Raw genomic sequence first — 20835 nt, 5'->3', positions numbered from 1 at the left:
TTATTAACAAGCTTCGGTTAAACAATCGAGCAATGACTCCCTTCAGAAAATGGAATTTAGGCTTAAAAGTGATTTAATGCATTTTGAGCTTTTAGTGGCCGTGTTGCCAACTAATCTTATGATCTGTGGATGACTTATAACTGTCAGGGATGTCCATGCATGTCTCAAGGGAGTTCATTCACCTTTAACATAGATTACAACAGGAAACTTCCTCACTTACCCCACTTGCCTTACATTTTCAGAATTTATCTGCTAAAATTGTTCAATTCTCACTCAAAGGCTCACTTTTTCATAGAAAGGCTTGCATATCTGGATTTTACTGATGTAAGACCATCTTAGTCATCTGACTGTAGTTCCCATCTGTGCATCTTTTCATGTTCTTATTGAGATATTTAGAAAGCCAAGAAAAATTATGTGACTAGCCTAGCAGCTGAATCATTGTATTTTATAGTGAATATCAATGCTGGAACAGGAAATGCAAGATACTAACTCAGTTTTTTTCAAATGATTGAGGGAGGAAGAGGATTTGTAAACAGTTTGCAGTGTAATAATGGAATCTTTATCCAAGCATTTCTATAATTTAATAATAATTTTGGATTGTGGTTTGGGGTTTTGGAGGACTTTCTCTTTGTTTTTATTTTCAATAATTTTATTTTTAATTGCCTTTATGTAAATTACACATTTTGCAGAAATTGTCACGATGCCTTAATTTTCATGTATAATAATTACTATTTCATTATATCCCATATATGATAATAATTATAGATTATGTTATGAAAAATGCATGCATATTTTCAAATAAAAACCATTAAAAAGTTATAGTAATTGAAGTATAAATTGGAAGAGTTTTGGTTGCTGAGCCTCATTTAAAAAAAAAAAAACAACCACAATAAACTCATTAACATTAGAAGAAGTTTTGATTTTTTAAATAGGCCTAAGTGTTACATTTTCACTGTATGGCAATGCTTCCATGTCTTGGTAACGTTACAGTCTCAGCAGCCAAAATTAATAGTGGTTTTATTTGGCATTGTAAACCATAAGGCAAACTCTATTTTATTTAAACTTTGACGAATAAAAAGAAATTTTAATCTTTTTTTCTTTTTTTTCTGTAGGCTTAAAATGAATAAACAATGCCCTTTTTAAAGCATGACTCATTCAAAAGTACATGATAAATGAGGAATTGTTAATTTAATTGAAGTGATTCCTTTGCCAGTCATTGTATTGATGTGTACAGATTAATAATTTTCAATTCACAGTACAAAACTTGAGATCAAATACTGCTATTTTCCTCGAGATAGAAATCTTTGTTTTGCAACCAATTTGCACGGAATGTTTTCTAGTAGTGTCTGGTGCCTGTTCTTTTGTAACTATGTTTTGGATTTTCAGTGCATTAAATATGTACGTGTGGTTTTTACGGAAGCAGCACTGCAAAAAAAGAAGAGAAAAAAGGCAGGAAAAAATAGGACACTTCAAATAATTTTAAGGAAAAAAGGAACAAAAGCCCATCAGGGTAAAAGTATTAGGAAAGCTTACACTAACAAGAATATGCAAAAAAACCCACCAAAAATGATAATACTAGCTACACACACTTGTTTTCTTTCATTATTGATCCTTTATGAAGATATTGCTATATTTTACTTTACTTGGAATGTAAGATAAAATTATACATGTAATAGAAAAATCTGAATCACTTTATAATTTCCATTGATAGAAATTAAACATGTATAAGAATTACATTTCAAAGACAGCAGTTAACAGGGATCAGGAGAATAAATGGTAGAAATGTTGGAAAGCTTTATGTGCACTATGTTTACACTTAAAAAAAAGATATTTACTTTCCTATTTAAAAGCATAAAACCATAGTCACAGTTCCAGAGTGAAATCTTCTGAAGAAAATGAGTGGGGTGAAAAATGTCAATTTTGCTGACAGTATGTGCCCACTAGAAGAAGTGTTTTCTTTACTGGTCATTTCTTGCTTGCATTCGTAAAGGTACAGTATCAGTCTTGGGTTATTGTTTTACTGTGTATTTCTTTTCCTTCCCCTCCCTGATAGGACTTTGAAATGATACCAAGTATTTTATCCTTTGACTGGTTTCATTCTAGTAGCCTACTTTGGGATTATTTGGGCTTTCAGCACACTGAAGGGATGTTGCCATTTTCTAAAAAGCATTTGAATTGATATTTTAGTAAATGATTTTTAGTAAATCTCGTTCTTGGCTATTTGACCAGCCTCTCATGTAAGTGACATAAACAGTTGCATTACTACAAAACTGTAATTTGAGTTAAATGTGTTTTCAGGTCTCTCAACACAACAAACTTCATTACAAGGCTTTCTGCTTTATGTCTGAGGAAAAACAAAATGCAACACAGGCACCGAAGTAACAGACGACCAACAGTTCCACTCGGATCACGGATTTTAACTGATCCTTCAAAGGTCTTTGAGCATAACATGTGGTGAGATGTTTCTTCAAGGATGATTTTCATATAATTTTGTACATTGTTTACTCTGGTATAATGACATGGGTGTATAAAACAAGGTGCTGCCAGAACAGACACATGAAGGTAGCACTAGAGGAAATCTGAGACTGTCACAAGTGATGTGACAGTTACGACCTCTCAGTGACTTGCATTAAAAGCTGCCAAGCTGATAGTTAATCAAGGAGTGAAAGGCACATATTATTAGGGATCAGCAATCAATTAGGAGACAGAGGATCATGTTATTTAAAATGGCAGAAAATTTCTAGGTACAATACCATTGCATACTGGATTAGCTCCCTAATGTTTACCACTTCCAGGCTAAATTTGGAGTTGGCTATACTTGCTTGGTCAAGGAAGCTGGAAGCTGTCTGATTATTGTGTTCAGACTGTAAAGTTTGTCTCTGTGTTTCATAAATCTATATGCAATGTAGTTCTTAAGCATCTTCCAGGCTTAGTGCTTCCTGCTAGGTGGATGAATCCTTTACATAAAATGTAAAATCAGTGTAAATGCTGATTGAAATGTAGGCTGTATAATCAAGGGAGGAAAAGATTTTAAGAAAAGGGCCACCCTTTTTCTGTAACATTGTTTTTTGATGAAACTGTTTGTTTGTTTTATAATTTCCTTCCAAAAAATTGTCGTGTGTAGCTTCAGTTTTACCTGCTACTGTTTAGTGATAGTCTAACACAGAGTTATCAAACTTTGATGCAGGTGGTTGGGGTGGATTGTGAAGATGGAAATGAAGAAACAGGGTTGTTCAGAAAGTGGATCTGCAGATGAGTCTTTGTAGCTCAGATGGGAAAACAGGTGAAGTTGAATTGAAGCAGGGGTGCATGGAAGTTGTGAAGGTCTTGATAAATCAAGAACCTGGCTGTGCTGGGGGTTAGGTCATTGTTTCTGAAGCTCATTGCATTGGCAGGGTTCTCACTAGGGAGATAAGCAGAATTAGGATGTGGTGGTAGTGCTAAATAGATTATACAGGGTAAGCATAAGATATTTGTCTTCTCTAACATTGATGTATGATGTCCTTTTGTTTTCCACTCATCATCTTTGTTAGTTCATAAAGTGGCATTCTTTTTGTGTGAATTGGCAGAGAGACAAGAGCTGCTACCATTGCTGCTAGAAATACTAAATAAATTAAATTTGGGAACTAATGCTTTAGATATCTATTGTGGTGCTTTTCTGTCATTTTGAGAGAGAAGTAATAAATGATGCTAAACACTGGAGCAAAAAAATGCCTGCTTTTGTTCAGGTCAGTAATTGAACCAGTTTTTACATTATCACAGAGATAATTAAACCCTAAGTTAGCAAACAAGGTAGTGGAAAAAGACTAAGTTGAATAGGCTGAACTGAAAGCAGCATTGTTTGATCTCATATCAGGCCTACTCATGTTAACAGTTCCTGGTGTGGTTAAAATGGATAGCTTGCTTTGCTGCCTCAGTGTTCAGCTTAAAACAGTTCTGTATTTAAACACTTCTGTGCTTAGAATTCTTATGTGTCCCGTGTTCCTACCAACTTGTATTGCTGAAGGAGCTGCCTCATGTGAAGCATCCATACTATGTAAATAATTGCTGGAAGAGCTATGAAGTGACCCCTCTTTTGTAGATTTTGATCAAGAAGTACTGCAGCAGTACTGTTTGGGATCTACCATATAGAAATTTCAACAAAAGCACCAAAAGGGGCTTTTTGAATTTCCAAGGAGGGAAAAAAAAAGACAGTTAATGAAGATGGAGGGCTTCAGGCACCTTTAGTATTGTGTGTAGATCCCCTGAGGGCTCTGACAGACACGCAATGATGGATTAAAATTGATCAGCTAAAGATTACAGAGCAGCAAGTCATCTGTCAGAAGGGCCGACTGTGTATTATTGCCATCTGAATAGTCCGTGGTTTCAGCCTGCTGGAGTAGGCAAGGTCAACACTGGTGATAGCAGTGAGGGAAGCAAGTCTTTCCAAGAGGGTGTCTGCCTGGTAATGCTTTGGTCACTCAGTTTTATTCTACTGCAGCGTGTCTGTCAGAGCCATGACACTGCACAGGGACATTTGGCATGTGAACAAATACAGGAAGGGGAGAGGCAACCTGCTGGGGACAATAATGAGAAATATTTCAGCAGAGAGGCGGAAATCAAGTCTGAAGCAAGCAGACAAATACATACCAATTGGTCTCCCACAATTAACAGAAGAGGAACAGTGAAGGTCTAAGAATTAAATTACCTATATATCACCAACTACGGAAAAGGAAGATGCTCATTAGCTTTTAGAGACAATCAACTCTTTTCAAGTTGGCACCTTCTTCCTTTTCCCATAGTAACCAATGGAATTTTAGTCAGGGGCTTTCAGTTAGCTCATTTCAGTAGGATTAGGATCTAATAGATTACTTGAATTATATTACCTAATTTAATCTGTTCAGACTGGACAATTTGGAGGGACAGCTGATTGGCTTTTGAAAACGTCCTGCAGCGCATTTTTTGGGTACTCCCCATTGTGGTCTGATCCAAACCAGAATCTGCAGGGAAGGCAGTTTAGTCATCTGGGCTTGGTTCTGTGACCATGGATTAACATAACATTTAGGTAACCACTTTACACAAGTATAGATGGCATAGACTTTGGAAACATTGCAGCACTGCTTGACTTGTCTCATTCTGTTTTTGTTTTTTTTTAATATTACCTATCTCTGTTCCTCAGAAAAGTAAAATCCTGTTCATCAATTTCACCTGTTCCAATTGAATAGGTGGATTATGCTCCCTGTTTCAGAACAGCTGATTTCTTTGCTAGTCCTTAGTTCCTCATCATAAACACTATTAATGTGAAGTGTTTCTTGCATTAGGGTGTTTGTTGGTAGGTCTCTTATTGTATTCAGCTAAATACAGTTCTAATGGGATACTCAAAATACACTCCTGTAAACACACTCTATTTGTAAGATGCGTATAATCCTGTTATTAATAAAAGAAATACATGCTACTTCAGTCTCTTGGCAGTTGGGACATGTTTCTTAATCACTTGACTTTTACCTAATTAGTAATTAATTTTTATCTATTATACACTGAAACTTAGGTTTTAACTGTCAGTCTCCTTGTGGTCATTTGCTTACACTCAAAACCAAAAAAAAGTTATTTGAGACAGTGTAGCTAATTCATGACTGTTTTTCCTGGGAAAAAATATTATGAAAAACCCTATTGAAAAGCTGTTGCTTCAATTGCCTTCTGCAGGGACCACATGCAATGGTCACAAGAAGAAGAGGAGAATGCCAAGAAAAAAGCAACAGAGAATTCTCTTGTGAAAGTTCAATCAGAAGACCAAGGTAACAAATTTCAAATGGTATAAATTTTTTTAATGCTCTTTATTAAAATAATTGAAGATTTGTAGACTTCAGGAACATTCTTTTTATTTATACATTCTTTTATCTAAATTTTTAAATTTGTTTTTTGTTTTTTTTCCCTTTGTTGCCTCAAAAGAACTCACAGTGTGTTTTTCCTAACAGTACAGTCTCTTATTTGAACAGTTTTACAATTAGGATGGCAGTAGACTCTGTGTAAAACACGTGCATCAGTATGGTGCAGTTGTTCTGACCCGTTTTGCAGTCCTCCAGAATACAACTTCTGCTACACAAGGCTTTTACAGAATCAAAGGGAATGAATTTGCAATCAGCTAGAGTGCTGGGGATGAACATTCCCATGTAAAATATTCAAATGCTTTTCAGTGATTTGGGAACTATTTAGAGAGCTTGTGTTTGTTCATTGCACCGTATTTCTGTTAAATGCCATGCAAGTTGCAGTGGTCCCAGCTGGTCCCAGCTTGCTGCCTTTGCCAGGCTGAGCTGGGAGTGCTTCAAGAATCCATGTGTTCACTTTGTGTGGAAGGTGTTCCAACACATCCTCCATGGTCTGCTCTCTGAGGGATTGAGGAGTTTTGTGCCTGTCTTCAGAAGGAAATTGAATGTATTCTGGGTTTCTAAAGAGTGATAGCTCTAGTTTCAAACTGGCAAACTAAACCATACACTAAACTCTAGGATGGTTATGAATGCTAAAGCTGGAATATCAACTTGATAGTAGCATACGAGACTGGATTCTTCATTTATTCTTCTGGTAGAAGGATGTTCTGAAAGTGGTCACTTGGATATCTGTGCCTCAGTTTACTTAGCATGTCATGAATCTGCCAGATAGTGTAGTTATGATCCTATGCCTTGGGGTAACCAAGGCACATGTTGGAGTTTATTTGAATTACCTGAGAATGTGCCTTGCATTGTGTGCCCTTCATCACCTTGAATACTCTGAGATTGTCAGCCTGCCTTTCTCTGTTACCTCTCACATTCTTTATCTACATACAGGAGTACAGTGCTTGTTTTTCAAAAATTACATCTAATATCTTAACTTGATTTGTACAAAAAGCTGAAAAAGAGCTTGTAATTGAAAGGTAAGCTGTGTGGCTGTGTGCTTATGGAACCTTGCATTCTTCATCTACAGTCAATTAGAAGTTAGTTTGTGCTGGTGAGAAATGGAATAATCAGGCATTTGGCTATTGCCATGAAACACAAGAATCCAAGGACATTTCTTATGAATGCCCCTCTGTTTAGAGTTTGAATAGGTGAGCATTGCTGATAGTGTTCCTTCAGAAAGCTTCAGCTTCATTCTGCAAATGGAAGTACATTTTGGCCTATTTGTGTAAACAATGAACTAGACCAAGGCTAATGAGCAGGTTATTTTGGGGCCTTGTAAAGTACAGTGAGGGGAAAAAAAGACAGATTTCACCAATGCTACCATATTACTGAAGTAGAAGAGCTCTGATGAGCCTTTTTAAAGTAAGAGCAGTGGAACTGAATGAAGTCATGATACTACATTTAGGAATTTTTTTTCCATATTAACATGTGCAGTTTCTTCTCAGGCCTGCTTGCTAGCAGTTGAAGATCATGTTATGGAGAAAAATTGATTGACAAAGTAAAGGCTTTTTGGTTTTTTTGTTTTTTTGTTTTTTTGGTGGGGGGTTTGGTTGTTGTGGTTGGTTGGTTGGTGGGTCTTTTTTTTGGTTGGGGTTTTTTTTCTCGGGAGTTTATATGTTTTTAAGTTATGCAATTTTTACATGCTTTGGAATATTTTGTGGGTAGGCTAATTAAATGCACAAAATTAAATAAAAATTTGATAATACTGCATGCATGTTATTACACAGAGATGCAGGAATTCCCAGTGCAACAATGCAAAGTAAAGTGTTCCTTCACTTAAACCCATGTCATTCCATACTAATACAGTTTGAAAGGCTGACTTTAGCTATTTCTTTCCTTCAGTTCTGAAGTCTGGAAAACTTGATGTGAATTTAAGTTCAAGGGTTCTGAGCAGACTTGTAGGAAAATCGTGACTATAGCAAGGGGTGATAATAATTAAAGAATCTTTTGACTAGAAGGGTTTTGGTTTTTATACTGAAGCTGAGCAATCTATAAATGTGCAACTTAAACTGTTGAAATCTGATATATATATGACCTCAGTCAACTCTGAACTTTTAACATAAAACAGGCCTGTACAATTACAATTACAGGGCTGGGTCCTGCCCTTTAATAATACAATTGGATGTATTAAATGTTAATTTTAAAACATTATGCAGATTTCTAGGACAAGGCATTCTGCCACCTCCTTACCACTTCCCACTGCCTGTCTGTGCCTCTAATGATAATTCTCAGCCTTGTTTATCTCTGAAAAGCTGTAGCAATTTAGGAAATAATATGTTAAGATTTAAAGAGAGTAGTAGAAGTGCACTGTACATTTACTCTGTACATTTATATTAAAAGAATTAATGTGTTGGTGTGAGTGAGAACAAAACAGGAAAGGCAGCACATTATATGAGGTACACTTCTGCAGCAAGAGATGTCAGGGGTAGCAAGATATTTCCAAAGCATTTGCAGAACTAAGTGGAAAAAAACAAGAAAAAATTTGTTTGGTACTTAGGAGGGATAAGGAAGGGAAAAGCATCAACAAAAGAGACATTGAAAAGTTAGAATTCTTATCTTTTTATCAGCCTTCCTTTGAAAGGGTTAGTTAGCTCCAGTCCAGTGGCTAGCACAATTAGTGCTAGTGAGAAGGAGGAAAGATTTTGTTCTTGAAGTGAGAAAGAGCAGGTTACAAAGTACATCCGTAGAGTACGTGGATGAGTGGAAAAGCAGAAAAGAGAATATTTGCTTTTTTTAAAAAGGAGGTGGGAAAAAAAGAGGAGTCAGATAATTGGTTTTAGTTCCTGGAAAAATACTGGAAGAGTACATCCAGAGCTTGCAAACAGGTTCAGAAGAACAAAGGAGATGAATACTGGCCAACAAATATTTTTTCAAGGATAAATCATCTAAAATCAAGCTAATTTTCTTCTTGGAGAAGGTTACAAGCCCTGGGGATAAGGGAAAAGCAGCAGATGTCCTAAAGTTTATCCTTAGTCAGGCTTCTGACTTGCTTTACTTGACATTTTCATAAGCAAGGTAGGCAAGTGAGAGCTAATGAAACTGCTTTTGGGTGAATGAATGCCTAGAGAGAGCCTTTCAGAATGGAAGGCTGTGCTGGGCAGCCTTTTTTATTCTGTGTCCAGTTCTGCTCGGTATTTTCATTAGTGACCTCGGGAAATTAGAGACTTGAAGATGCTAAGTGAAAACATGTTTTAAGTATGGTGAAGGACAGGATTAAGATTCAGAAAGATCTAGACAAACATTGGAAAAAAATAATCTGAAATATATAAATTTGCTAAAAATGAGTGCAGATTTCTTTGCTTCAGAATAATTCCTTGAGAAAAAAAACAAACTAGGTTTTGGACCAATTGACTTGGTAGTCATTTTGCAGAAGAAGGTCTGAGAGTTGTGGTGAATCACTAGCTGAATCAGCAGTGTCATGCTGTTGCAAAATGGCAAGCTGGGAGTTATAAACAGGATTACAACCTGGAAGCCTCATAAAATACTCCTTTTGCTCTGCAATGATAATGCCTTTGCCAGAATACAGCACCCAAAAGTAGTAAATCAATTGGAGAAAATCTAGAGAAGAAAAATTGAAACTATCAGAAGTCTAAAAATCAAAAAGAAGAGAGTTAGTTTTAGACAATCTAGAAAAAAGATTGTTTATGGAGGCATAGTAAAATACTTCAAATATGTAAATAGGTGTTGCAGAGAGAAAACAGAATAATCTTTGCTTTGTCTGCTTGATCCCTGCCTGGGACAAGAATTGCTTGACCTAATTGCAACATGGAAGTTCTTAGGTAGACAGTGGAAAAGGTTTCTAACTATGTAGAAAATTAAGGACTGTAATATATTACTGAAGAAAGTTGTATGTGAAAGGTGGTATTTTAAGAATAAGTTGGACAGATGTTTGTGGAGAAGGGATATGAATTCCCTGAGTGTCTATTTGCTATGCAGTAGGATTTATCAGTCCAGTTCACAGAACCGGAATTTTTTTTAATAGGTGATGAGGTACCAACAAATTTGCAATTGATTACAGAATTTCATAAAGCATGAAAGAATTTCAATTCCTTAATTTGAAAACTATTTCTTAAACAATTGAGAAGATGCATTGTTTTTGTCATTTGAGACATGAGAACTTGTCTAAGAATCTTTGGATTGTGTATTTTGGTGGTGCTATTCGGTGATGTCGCTGCACTTTTAAAAATATGCTGTAAGCCTGTCAACCCCTTCCTAAGTGTCATAAAAACTAATTAAACCTTCATAGGAGTTATTTTGAGCACAAGGTAAGGTCAGACACAAAATCCATGTGTTTTAATTTAAATGTACAATGTGTGGAACTATGGATTTTTAAACTGTATATTTGAGGCCCAAATTATATGTTGCTTTGGAGTATTTTCTAGCTAAGTTCATATTCACCAAGGTTTTGTTCTGTTTTAATTTCAGATAAATATGAGAGGGAAGCCAGTAAATATTGGAATGAATTTTACAAGACACATAAAAATAACTTTTTCAAGGATCGCAATTGGCTGTTTCTGGAGTTTCCAGAAATTCTTCCAGAAAAAAGGAGAGAAGAGTTCAAAACAGAAAAAATATCTTTGGAACACACAAAAATAAATAATGAGAACAGTTTTTCACTCAAAAATGGAATGTTTGCAGAAGGAGAAAAATACTGGGAGAAAAATGATGCATCTGGTTCTACTGCTGTACAAGGATATCTATATAATAAAAATCAAGTAAAAGCTCTTACTGCCAATCCTCAAGGTAAAAAGTGTGGAGAAGAACTTGGCAAGGTAGAATCCTTCCCTGGTTGTGATGCCACTTACCGAATATTAGAGGTAATGCACTGCAAATGTTCTCCCCATCTACAGAACTCCACAGAATTACTCAAAAATGTCATGAAGATCCTTACTAAGTATCAGGAAAGCAAGCCTTTGGAATTTTGCATACTACTTTCATTTATGGCAGAAACTTTCAGAGAAACCTAAATCTGGACTTGGTTTTCCCTTTAGTTTTTCCCAAATCAGAATAGGGCTAGATTGTCAGATTCCATTTTCATTAAAAGTCAGGTATCTTATTTCCTCAGGACAGGTGTGAGTTTTAGTGCTTTGTCTCAAAGTGCAGGTACTTGCTGCATTCTTGTCAAATGATGAAATTGGACAAGAGTATTGCATTTTCTTGTGCAGTTGGAAAGACTGATTCTCTTTTAACTTCAGAAAGATATTGGGGAGAAACATGATCATGTACATGATTTGAGAACTGTGGTATTAGCTGATTATACCTTTTCTGTCCAACATGCCTTCAAGTCTAATGGATCCTACTGGCCAACTAATTTAAGACAAAAATAACAAAAAAGGTTTTATTTGCTCATTTATTTTAACTTTATATTTCTCTTCTGATTTTAGGTTGGCTGTGGAGCTGGAAACAGTGTCTTTCCTATTCTGAAAGTTCTATGGTAAATTGTGTTGGATTTCCAAATTGAATGTTGTATTCATATCTTCATTTTCACCAAATGTTGGAGCTGGATCAGTGCTGCAGGAAGTGCTGAGTGAACCATTTTAAAGTGCTAAGATTCTTAGTGTGTCAAACCACAAATAATATTGGTGGCATCAGTATAGGATACTCCTCATATTGCTCCACCCTGTCCTGGGGGATCATATTTGCTGACAAAGCTTGTCTTTGGGTGCATTCAGGCTGAGTTCTTGCAGTTAATCTCAGGCAGATAAAGTAATCTCATGTTTTATAGGTCACTGTAAAGCTACCTGGTATCTCTTCAAAAGGCCAAAACTATAGAGACCATAGATAATGGCATGTGAGCTATTGGAAAGAAGTTCTATTCGTTCTGAATTGGCTGGTATATTTGTCACATTACTTGTGGTTTTAGTGTCAAGGCACAAGTCCTGTATCACATTGCTTAATTCATTGAAACATCTTAATCCACTTAGCTTCCAGTTTTAGAAAAATCTGTTATGACAGCTTGTCCTCCCATCCATGTAGGCAGGAAGGTTTTATTGGAAAGGATATGTATATTTCAAGGGTTGAAATAGATTTCTCTTTATTCATGCCTTTAAGAGCTTGAGAACAACACAATTCGTTATTCTATCAATGAATTCTAATTGCTAGTATCACCATTATACAAAAATTCTCCGTTTTGCAGATATGGAAATGCAGCAGGAGGAATTAAGTGGTGCACCAGGATCATACATGAAACCTCTGTTAGCAATGTATCTTCATCCCGCAGCAAATGCTTTGCTTTAGACAGCAAGTAGTGAAAGGAGAGCCTGGTTTCATAGGAAAACTTTGAAAGGAACCTTATATAGGAAAAGATGTCATGTGGCTGTGTTGAAAAAGATGAGACAAACTTTTGTGTTTTCCTCACAGGAGGCATTAGTCATAGATTGGCATTTCTGATAATTAAGACTCTACTCCTTAGGTATTTTTCCTGGAGATCTCTATTCATGTGTAAATCTTTCAGTCAATCACATTGGTTGATAGATTGAACAACTTGCTTGTTTGTCTTGTATATGACCTAATGGAAAGATCTCTTATCTCTAAGCAGGCTTGGCATTAGAGAACAGTTGGTTTTACTCTGAATTTAATAATCTAAAAATTGACATTCTGGCAATTATACGCATATAAAATAATATATCTATATGCATATAAAAACAAGACAGTGTCAAGCAAGTGTACCCTGGGTACAAAAGAAAATTTCACTAAAGTTAGTAATGTAACTCTTAAACCTCTTCCCCCTGCCTCCCTTAAATTTTAAGTTAGTGCTTTTGAATGCAGTGTGTCATGAAAACACCATCCAGATCAAGCAGTGTCTTTGACTTAAGTGGACTTTTACATAGTTCGTATTCTGCTCTAAAAAAATAAAAGAAACCCCCTACATTCTAACAAGTCTATTAGGTAATCAGCTTGACCTTTCCAAAGGGACTGACTGAGTCCAAAGCCTGGCTGCTTGTCCTCATTCATAATAAATATGTAAATTCATAAATTCTCATGGTGGTCACAGAGCTGATAAAGGTTTTGCTCAGCAAACCAAACAAGCATGGAGTATATTTTGTTCCAGAAGCATTCTCCTTTGAGCCTTCAGAAATCACTAGCTTAGCTGTGTGTACTGTGAGATCTTACAGGCAGAGTTTATTGATTCCCTTCTAAAGAAGCCATCTATCCAAAATCTTAAATACATATTTAATTTATTAAATTGATCATGAATTGATCATGAGGTCATCTCTTAGTGGGTTTTGAGTAACTTTCTCAGTTTATCCTTCTGAGGTGAAAAAACTTCTCCCTAGAATTACTAGTATCTGATGAATGGTACAAGGAAATTTGCAGCTGGCTGAGTCTTGGATGGGAAGAGAAGAGAAAACAGTGCTACAGGAAATTCTTATTCAAAACAAAGGAGATAATGGAGTACAATAACCAATAATGCTTAATCAAATCAAAAGAACAGCAAGGTGATACATGGAACCCCAAACTTCTACAGAACTGCATGACTTTTGCAACTCTCCATCCCTGCCCAAATCATATTGCTAGCTAAACTGCATGCATGGGCTAATAATGCAGTGCTCCTGTAAGAAAATGTGACCTATTAATGTGCATTTATGCATTACAGCACCAGGACATTGTCATCAGTTCTGACAGCCCTCTGTGACCTTTTTTCTTTTCCTTTTTGCTTCCTCACAGACAAGGCTATAATTCTTTTTGTACTAGCTCTCAGTTGGTATTCTTATGAATTTGTCTGCCCTATTGGTTCATTACAACCTATGTGGCTTTCCATGTGCTAGACATCAATAAAGCATGCTTGATCAAGCCTGCGGAGAACCCCAGAGGACCCTCTGAAGTTTCATGAACACTGATGTAGACTTTCATCTTATACATTAATGATTTTCTAACTGATGTTGGTTTTGTTTTCCTAGCAATACACCTGGAACCTTTCTGTACTGTTGTGATTTTGCTTCAGGAGCAGTGGAGCTGGTGAAGGTAATTCATGCACTCTCTTTAGAGTACCTTACAAGCCTGTAATTCAGGAGGCTGCCAGGAAGCCATCTTCATGAAAAAGAATGTGATGGCTTTGACAACTTTTAACTGAAGTTTTCAATATTCCAAAGAACAAAGTCATACTGTATGCAGAGAGGAATGAATACCATCAGTGAGCTTGCTTCTCAGCTTGAGTAAGATACTGGACAGAATAGGCTTTTATATGAGATGTTTTACAATGCAGAATAATTGAAGAAAAAATGTTTCTTGAGTCACAGTAAACGTATTAACTACTACTGTTCTCTCTGTGCCTCTTTTCATCTTTTTCCTGACAGTCACATTCGTCCTACAATTCAGCCTGGTGTTCTGCCTTTGTTCATGATGTGTGTGATGATGCTTTACCCTATCCTTTCCCAGATGAGATCCTGGATGTCATTCTCCTTGTCTTTGTGCTCTCTACTATTCATCCTGACAGGTAAATGAAGACAAAAGGGCAAAGCAAATGGGTTAAATCTCTTTTTTAACTGAAGGTTTTCAATAATAGCCAAAGAAGATGATGAATCTTTAATGTTATTTAATAAGCTACAGCATATATAAGGTATTTTAAATGCTGTTTACCATTTTCAGGCTTCAAGGGAGAAGCTGGTCAGGCTAATTATAATTAGTGAGTCTCCAGTCACCATCAAAATACAAGGGATATATTGTAACTAAGTACATCTCTACTAGAAGGGACAGATTTAAAAAAAGGCAAATTAAAAAACCAGGCTGACAATCTTCTAGGAGGTAGTTATTTTTAGTGATCAAAACCAAACATTAGTGATTTAACACCTTACAATGTGTTGATGTAGACTTAGATTGCTGATTTAGCCACATTCAAATGCTTACATGCAGCCCTTTTAAACTAAAATGGTTGTATAATTTTGTAACTCTTTTGGATTACAAACATTTGATCTAATTTTCATGTCTGGTGTTGAATACTGTTAGCCTTTGCTAATGCCTCTCAATGTCTAATGAACCAAATTTTATGACTGTTAAGGTTGGCTGATTGTGAACATGACCTTTTTTTAATGCAAAAATATTAAAAGAGGGCATGTAAGTTAAACTTCTTGACTCTAACTAGGTTATATGAAGAGAAATACATGCTGTTGGTGTAATAATACATTTATTACTTCAAGACTTGGTGTACAGAACAGTATTTGCCTAGGTCTGAGAACTGTTTCCCTGCTACTAGTGATTAGCTTTATACAGGAAAACCTTCCCTCTATAGAATATTTCTTCTTTCTGTTTATTCAGACATGAGCACGAGTCACATAAAGCCAGGGTCCAGGTTTCAAAAGCAGTTCAATCAGGAGACTTTAGATCTCTGTAATTCCAGCCATGCTGCCAGAAAGAAATTGGACAACAGTGATTCATTCAGTCACTGTGCCTGCAGAAGCAGTAATCAGATGTTCTGTCAGAATTTCTGTGAATCTTTTCCTATTAGTCTCTTAAGAATACATTTGAGGTTTTTGTGGTTGATTTTCTGTTTTGTTTGTTTTCTTTTTGGTTTGGGTTTTTCTTTTTGTTGTTTTTTTTTTTTTTTTGGAGGGAGGTGGGTTGTCATTTTTGGTTTGGATTGGGTTTTTTTTCCCCAGGGCTGACATGGATGTTTTTCTGTACATGTGTGTGTATACACACACAAAGATTTTCATGTAATTATCTGTGTTTTGAGACCCACTTGCCAAAGATGCTTTAGTCATTACTGCCATCTCATAGAATTAAAATAATGACTGCATAAAAGAAAATGTGATCCAGATTCATCTTTCTCAGTATACATTTTTTTCTGGAAACTTTGAAAGTGGGAAATTTAAAAGAAAACCAAGGGAATCATGGTGCAGAACTTAGGTACTTTGAAAAGATGGAAAATACATGTGAGAAGGACTCATTTATATTTAGAAAATTGTTACTTAGTAATTTCTCTCTAGGCTGTTGTGTTTAGTTTTTGATAATTGCTACTCTTGTAGTCAATTTTTAAAACACTTCAATTATGCTAGAAGGCACCTCTAAAATTTGGTCGCAGAATTGGAAATATTAAACTTTCTTCAAGCTGTGTAATTAATGTCTTTTAGTTCTGCTGGATGAAATTTCTCAAAGCACTTTCACTTTTTGTGCACATACACTTCTTTCTGTGTGTGCAAAACTTCTGTTTCTATAGGCAAGACTGCAATTCTATGCACAGCTACTGTCCTGAACAGTCTCTTACTCTTAGGTGGTGCTGCCTTTTTGGTCTGTGGCAGCAAACTTGGTTGCTTATGTTTGCAAACTTCACCAGCATCTCATCTATTCTCTAAGGATGCAAGGGGTTGTGAATAGGTTGGCTAAGCTACTCAAGCCTGGAGGAATGTTGTTATTTCGGGACTACGGACGCTATGATACAGCTCAGCTTCGTTTTAAAGAAGGTAATTCCTGAATGGTTTTGTATTTTACTGTTCATTTTAGCTCTTTCTGGGAATAAAGGTGACATGTCCTTTTTCATTACTGCTCTAATTTCTTAGGTCATTGCTTGTCAGAAAATTTTTATGTAAGAGGAGATGGAACCAGAGTATATTTCTTTACCAAAGGTATGGAATGTTATAGTTTCATAGAATGGGTTGAGTGTTTCTCAAGGTGATTTGGATTATGAAAGCTCATCTTAAAACATACATGTAAAGAAGGTTTTATTGGCTTTTTAAAAAATTCTCTGCTTTTAAAAAGGCCAATGCTAGCTGTTGTAAGAAAATAATTTCCTTTGTGTGCACACATGTTGCATTTGGGGTTCTGCAATTTTGCTTACAGACGTCACTGGAAATTTCTCTTTAAGTATCCTGTGTGTAATTGTATGCTCAAATTTTATTATTTAACCATGCACATGATTTCTTTGTTAAAATTGAGGTAAACATGCTTGGAAGGAGAGTCTGTAGCTATATATGGCATAAAAGTCTGGATTGCCATTTGTCAGGGGAAGTAGCTTTATCTTGATAAAACGTGAACAGTGACCAAATGGCATGCATTTGTTTACTCAACTATGGCATCTTGAACTTTGTGAAGAAAGGGTATCTATGGATGCTGTGAGTAATAACTAATGTGGTTTGGGCCTCAACATGACAATTTTTGCTGCAATATAAATCAAGAGGTGTGAAAATGAATTTCTAACAAATCCTTATTACAGGAAATGTCCTTTAGCTTTCAAATTGCAAAACAGATTTAATTCTATCTTTGGTTGAGCTACAGGTTGGTAATTACTACATTCTACAAATGACTTTTTTTTTTAATGCAATTATTTTTCATATGAAAAAATAGATGAGGTATGGAACATGTTCACCTTGGCTGGATTAACTGAAGTTCAGAATTTAGTTGATCGGCGATTACAAGTAAACAGAAAGAAAAAAGTGAAAATGCAGCGAGTTTGGATACAAAGCAAGTTCCAGAAGCCATTGCAATCTCTGCATAATCCTGAAGAAAGCACCAAAAGGCACACTTGTAAATAATTTTACTCAAGAAATGCAGTACAGAATTGAACTTCAGAAAGGGAAGGAAATTTAAGTATGTGTATTTTCATTTAAGTATGTGTAAATGTTGTGTTAGCCACTGAAAAGTATTGAAAAGTTCAATAAATGTATTGAACTGAAAACCTTTCTTTGACTTTCTTTTCTTTGTAAATTCATATGTGTAAGAAAAATCTGGGGGGAAATAAAGGCCATTTCTGACTTCTGCTTTATATGCAATAATATTTTCATAACTGTGACCAGGCATTTATTTTACTCCCTTGAATATGAATAGTCAATAATTATAAGTATTACCTCATTCCTGTTGAAATTCATGGTATGTAAAAAGGTTAGTCTGAAGTATAATTGTTTCAGAGATTTAGAGAAACAGAGTATCTGTTCTCACTATTACTATAGACTGTGTTAATTTCGGAGTCATATCCTTTTCAACCACTCTGTCTTACGACTATATTTCCTCTTTGGAGGGAAATTTCTTGGTGCATAAATAATGAAGACAAAAATTTTTTTCTGATTTGCGCGTAGCTATCATTTCGCACTAACTGCATGTGATATGTATACATATCAGATTACTCAGTGATTTTTGTCCTCCTCACTGATTTATTTTACTGTCTTCACTTTTCGTCTACATGCTCATAAGGAACATGCCAAATTCAAATACAATGCATTACATTTAACGTGCTCTAGATTGTAAACTGAATATGTTTCATGTAGAAAACCATTACCAAAATGCCAAAACAGTTCTGACACCAAATAGTTAATATTGGATAGTTGTCTGGATAAATACAAATATTATTTTTATGATAAGTTAGATCTGTTAGAGGGAGGAGCAAAAACAGTAGTCCTAAGTACATTTTATTAATAGCGTTATGGAGTAATGTAATCACACTAGAATTGCAATCTGGCAGCTGAGATATTTTTGTTCTTTACAAAAAGAAGTTGCTTTCTTAGGGATTCTATATTAGAAAAAAAACCCACAGTATTTTTTATTGGCTGGGTGGGGATATAGTAAAGGACAGGACTAGTCCTGTCCTTCAGTACTTCAAATTCTTTTAAGAAGAAAAGTGAACTGCAAGCACTGTTTTCAAATGTAGAACATGATCCTGAGGCTGTTGAGCTTGTATTTAAAGATTCCGTTTTGCCACTTTGCTATTTTAATGTAATTTTAAATCACTTTGCCACAAGGAGGAGAGAACAAGAAAAAGGTGAATAAATAAAATAAATATATTTAAATAGGGGTGTGGGATGCATGTAATCTATAACATGTAGTTTTGAGTGTCATGAATACAGTGACACTCAAAGTCTCTTTTGTTGCTTTTGTTTTAGTCTGAAAGGTAAACGCGTCACAGCTGACAGCCCAGCCCGTTGATCTTTTTGCAAGTTATTAGTTGCTAAGCTAAGGAGGACTGATGGGCTCCTAGGAAGAAAACCCTAAATTGTCTAAACAGGGACGCCAAATATCTTCATCCCCTTTAACCCAGATGTATTTCAAGAATGAGGTACAATAAGAGGTCTGATCCTGCATTATTGATATATTTGAAACTCCCATTAGAGGAAGATACTGTTTTATGAATCAAGAGTCTTAGGAAGCTTTGGTTAGCAATAGCATTTCTGTAACCTGCAATAAAACTCTTGTGGATTAAATCAAAGGTTAAAACACAGCTGTGTTTCTTAAAGCCCTAAGAGATTGTAGCATCCTCATGGAAAATATAAATAAATGCCTCCTTATATTTTAAATATGTTGCTACTCTGTTTTATTAATTGTGACTTCTGAATATACATAGCTCTTAGCTAGCACAAATCATTTTCACTTGTAGAATTTTCCAGGGAAGTGATGATGATAAGTTCTTGAGCATCGTGCAGTCTTATTCATGTGTGTGATGTAAATTTTCCATTTGTAGAGGCGAACGTAATGTTTGCTTTGGCACTCACAAGGGTATATTGATTCTGGCAAGATTTTAATATGCTATGTTGTTAGTTAAACAAAAGTGTGACTTCACAAAAAACAAACGCTGAAATTTGAATGGCCTTAAGCAAAATCAGCTGTTTCTCTTCCACAATTTACACTGCAAGCATTGGTTGCCTCTTTTAGAATAATAGTGCCTGATTTGGAAGTAATAAGATCAGTGACTATTTTAAGTGTCGAATATCCACTGTCTGAACAGTTGTAAGATTCACAGAAGGGGATATGGAAAAAGGCATAATTCCCAATAAGAACTTTTGAATCTGAGTAGCACTTCCTGTGTTTTGGCTTTATGACATTTCAGTTTTCAAAAAGCTTAATCAAAGACATATTTTTAAATGCCTCCAAATTATCTATATTAAGCAAGAAGGACTACTGAAACAAAAGAAGAAGATGTAGATGCAGAGATGCAGACATCTATATAGAAAGAGGCAGTTTAAAATGGCTTATTGTTAATTAATTTCTGGAGGAAAGAAAAACTAGTTTATTGATATAGAAAACTGCACTAAAGTTTCACTTTTGACATGTGAAGTTAATTCTTTAATCAGATGTGTACCTAAAATTAATTTATACATATCCTATAAATATAAAACATTTTAATTTGTAATTGCAGATTTTCTTTAATTTTTTGTGGAGTTCTTTTTGGTTGTTTCAAGCATGGCTTCCTAATGGCAATTAGAGAAAGGTAGTCTTGCTAGATCTGAGCTTCAGCTTCATTGGCTTTGGCTTGCTTTATGAATACTATATATTTCTTGCCCAGATGTACATGGTACTTACTGATTTAGACCTTGCTTAGTTTTCAAGCAAGTGTGAGGCAGTTAAAAAGTGAAGAAAGTGACCAACTTTTTTTCTTACACTAATTTTGAAGTATCTAGTCAATAACAATTGGCTCATATAAAAAAAAATGTTGTCTTTTTCTTAGCAAAACGGTGGTGATTGTGCCACATTCACAAATCCACTGAATCTGAAAAGGACAGCCAAATGCAGCCATGATGAATAGAACTCTAGGAATGCTAGGGAAGAGTTTATTGTCTTGGAAACTGCACAGCTAATCTCCTGATTCTGCTAGTTAATAATGGCTAAAAGGTTATAGCAAACAACCCCAGAATTTGTATTACGCAATGGTGGAAATCACTTTACATAAATTCTGCTACTTTGTTTTCATTTGTGGTGTGAACTTTACTCACTGTTCCAGTTTGCTCTTTGATCTGTTGACATGTGGTTTGCTTCCTCTTTTTCCTATGTGTAGTGGACAACGGAGCAGTTTCCCAAGGAGCTATATACACAAACATTTGCAGTAAAGTTGGCTGTCTGAGTTATTGTTAGAATTGAAAAAAGGGAGATTTATTTCCTTCTGTACAGATTGCTTTTTCTTTTTGTGTGAATGCAATGAATTGTATAGATGCTAAATTTTATGTAGTGGTGGTGGCTGTATTTTTTAATCATTTTAAGTCAAATGTCAGACAATTATAGAATGGTT

At 35.5% G+C, this 20835-nt stretch overlaps 1 protein-coding gene across 1 annotated transcript in view; it reads left to right on the top strand.

Moving 5' to 3' along the window:
* Nucleotides 1-17520, top strand: part of METTL8 (methyltransferase like 8) — a 20823-nt gene extending 3303 nt beyond the window's left edge. The window contains 10 exon segments of the mRNA XM_005415852.2: nucleotides 2299-2454; nucleotides 5683-5774; nucleotides 10335-10726; nucleotides 11294-11343; nucleotides 13811-13874; nucleotides 14207-14346; nucleotides 16203-16309; nucleotides 16406-16471; nucleotides 17190-17344; nucleotides 17346-17520. Coding sequence (XP_005415909.2) covers nucleotides 2299-2454; nucleotides 5683-5774; nucleotides 10335-10726; nucleotides 11294-11343; nucleotides 13811-13874; nucleotides 14207-14346; nucleotides 16203-16309; nucleotides 16406-16471; nucleotides 17190-17344; nucleotides 17346-17432 — 1309 coding nt within the window. The 3' untranslated portion in view covers nucleotides 17433-17520.
* The last annotated feature ends 3315 nt before the right edge of the window (nucleotides 17521-20835 follow it).

The sequence above is a fragment of the Geospiza fortis genome, unplaced genomic scaffold (genome assembly GCF_000277835.1).
Source record: "Geospiza fortis unplaced genomic scaffold, GeoFor_1.0 scaffold112, whole genome shotgun sequence".
Taxonomy (NCBI): Eukaryota; Metazoa; Chordata; class Aves; order Passeriformes; family Thraupidae; genus Geospiza; species Geospiza fortis.
Note: the sequence above shows the minus strand (reverse complement) of the source record. Positions and strands in the feature narration are given on the sequence as shown.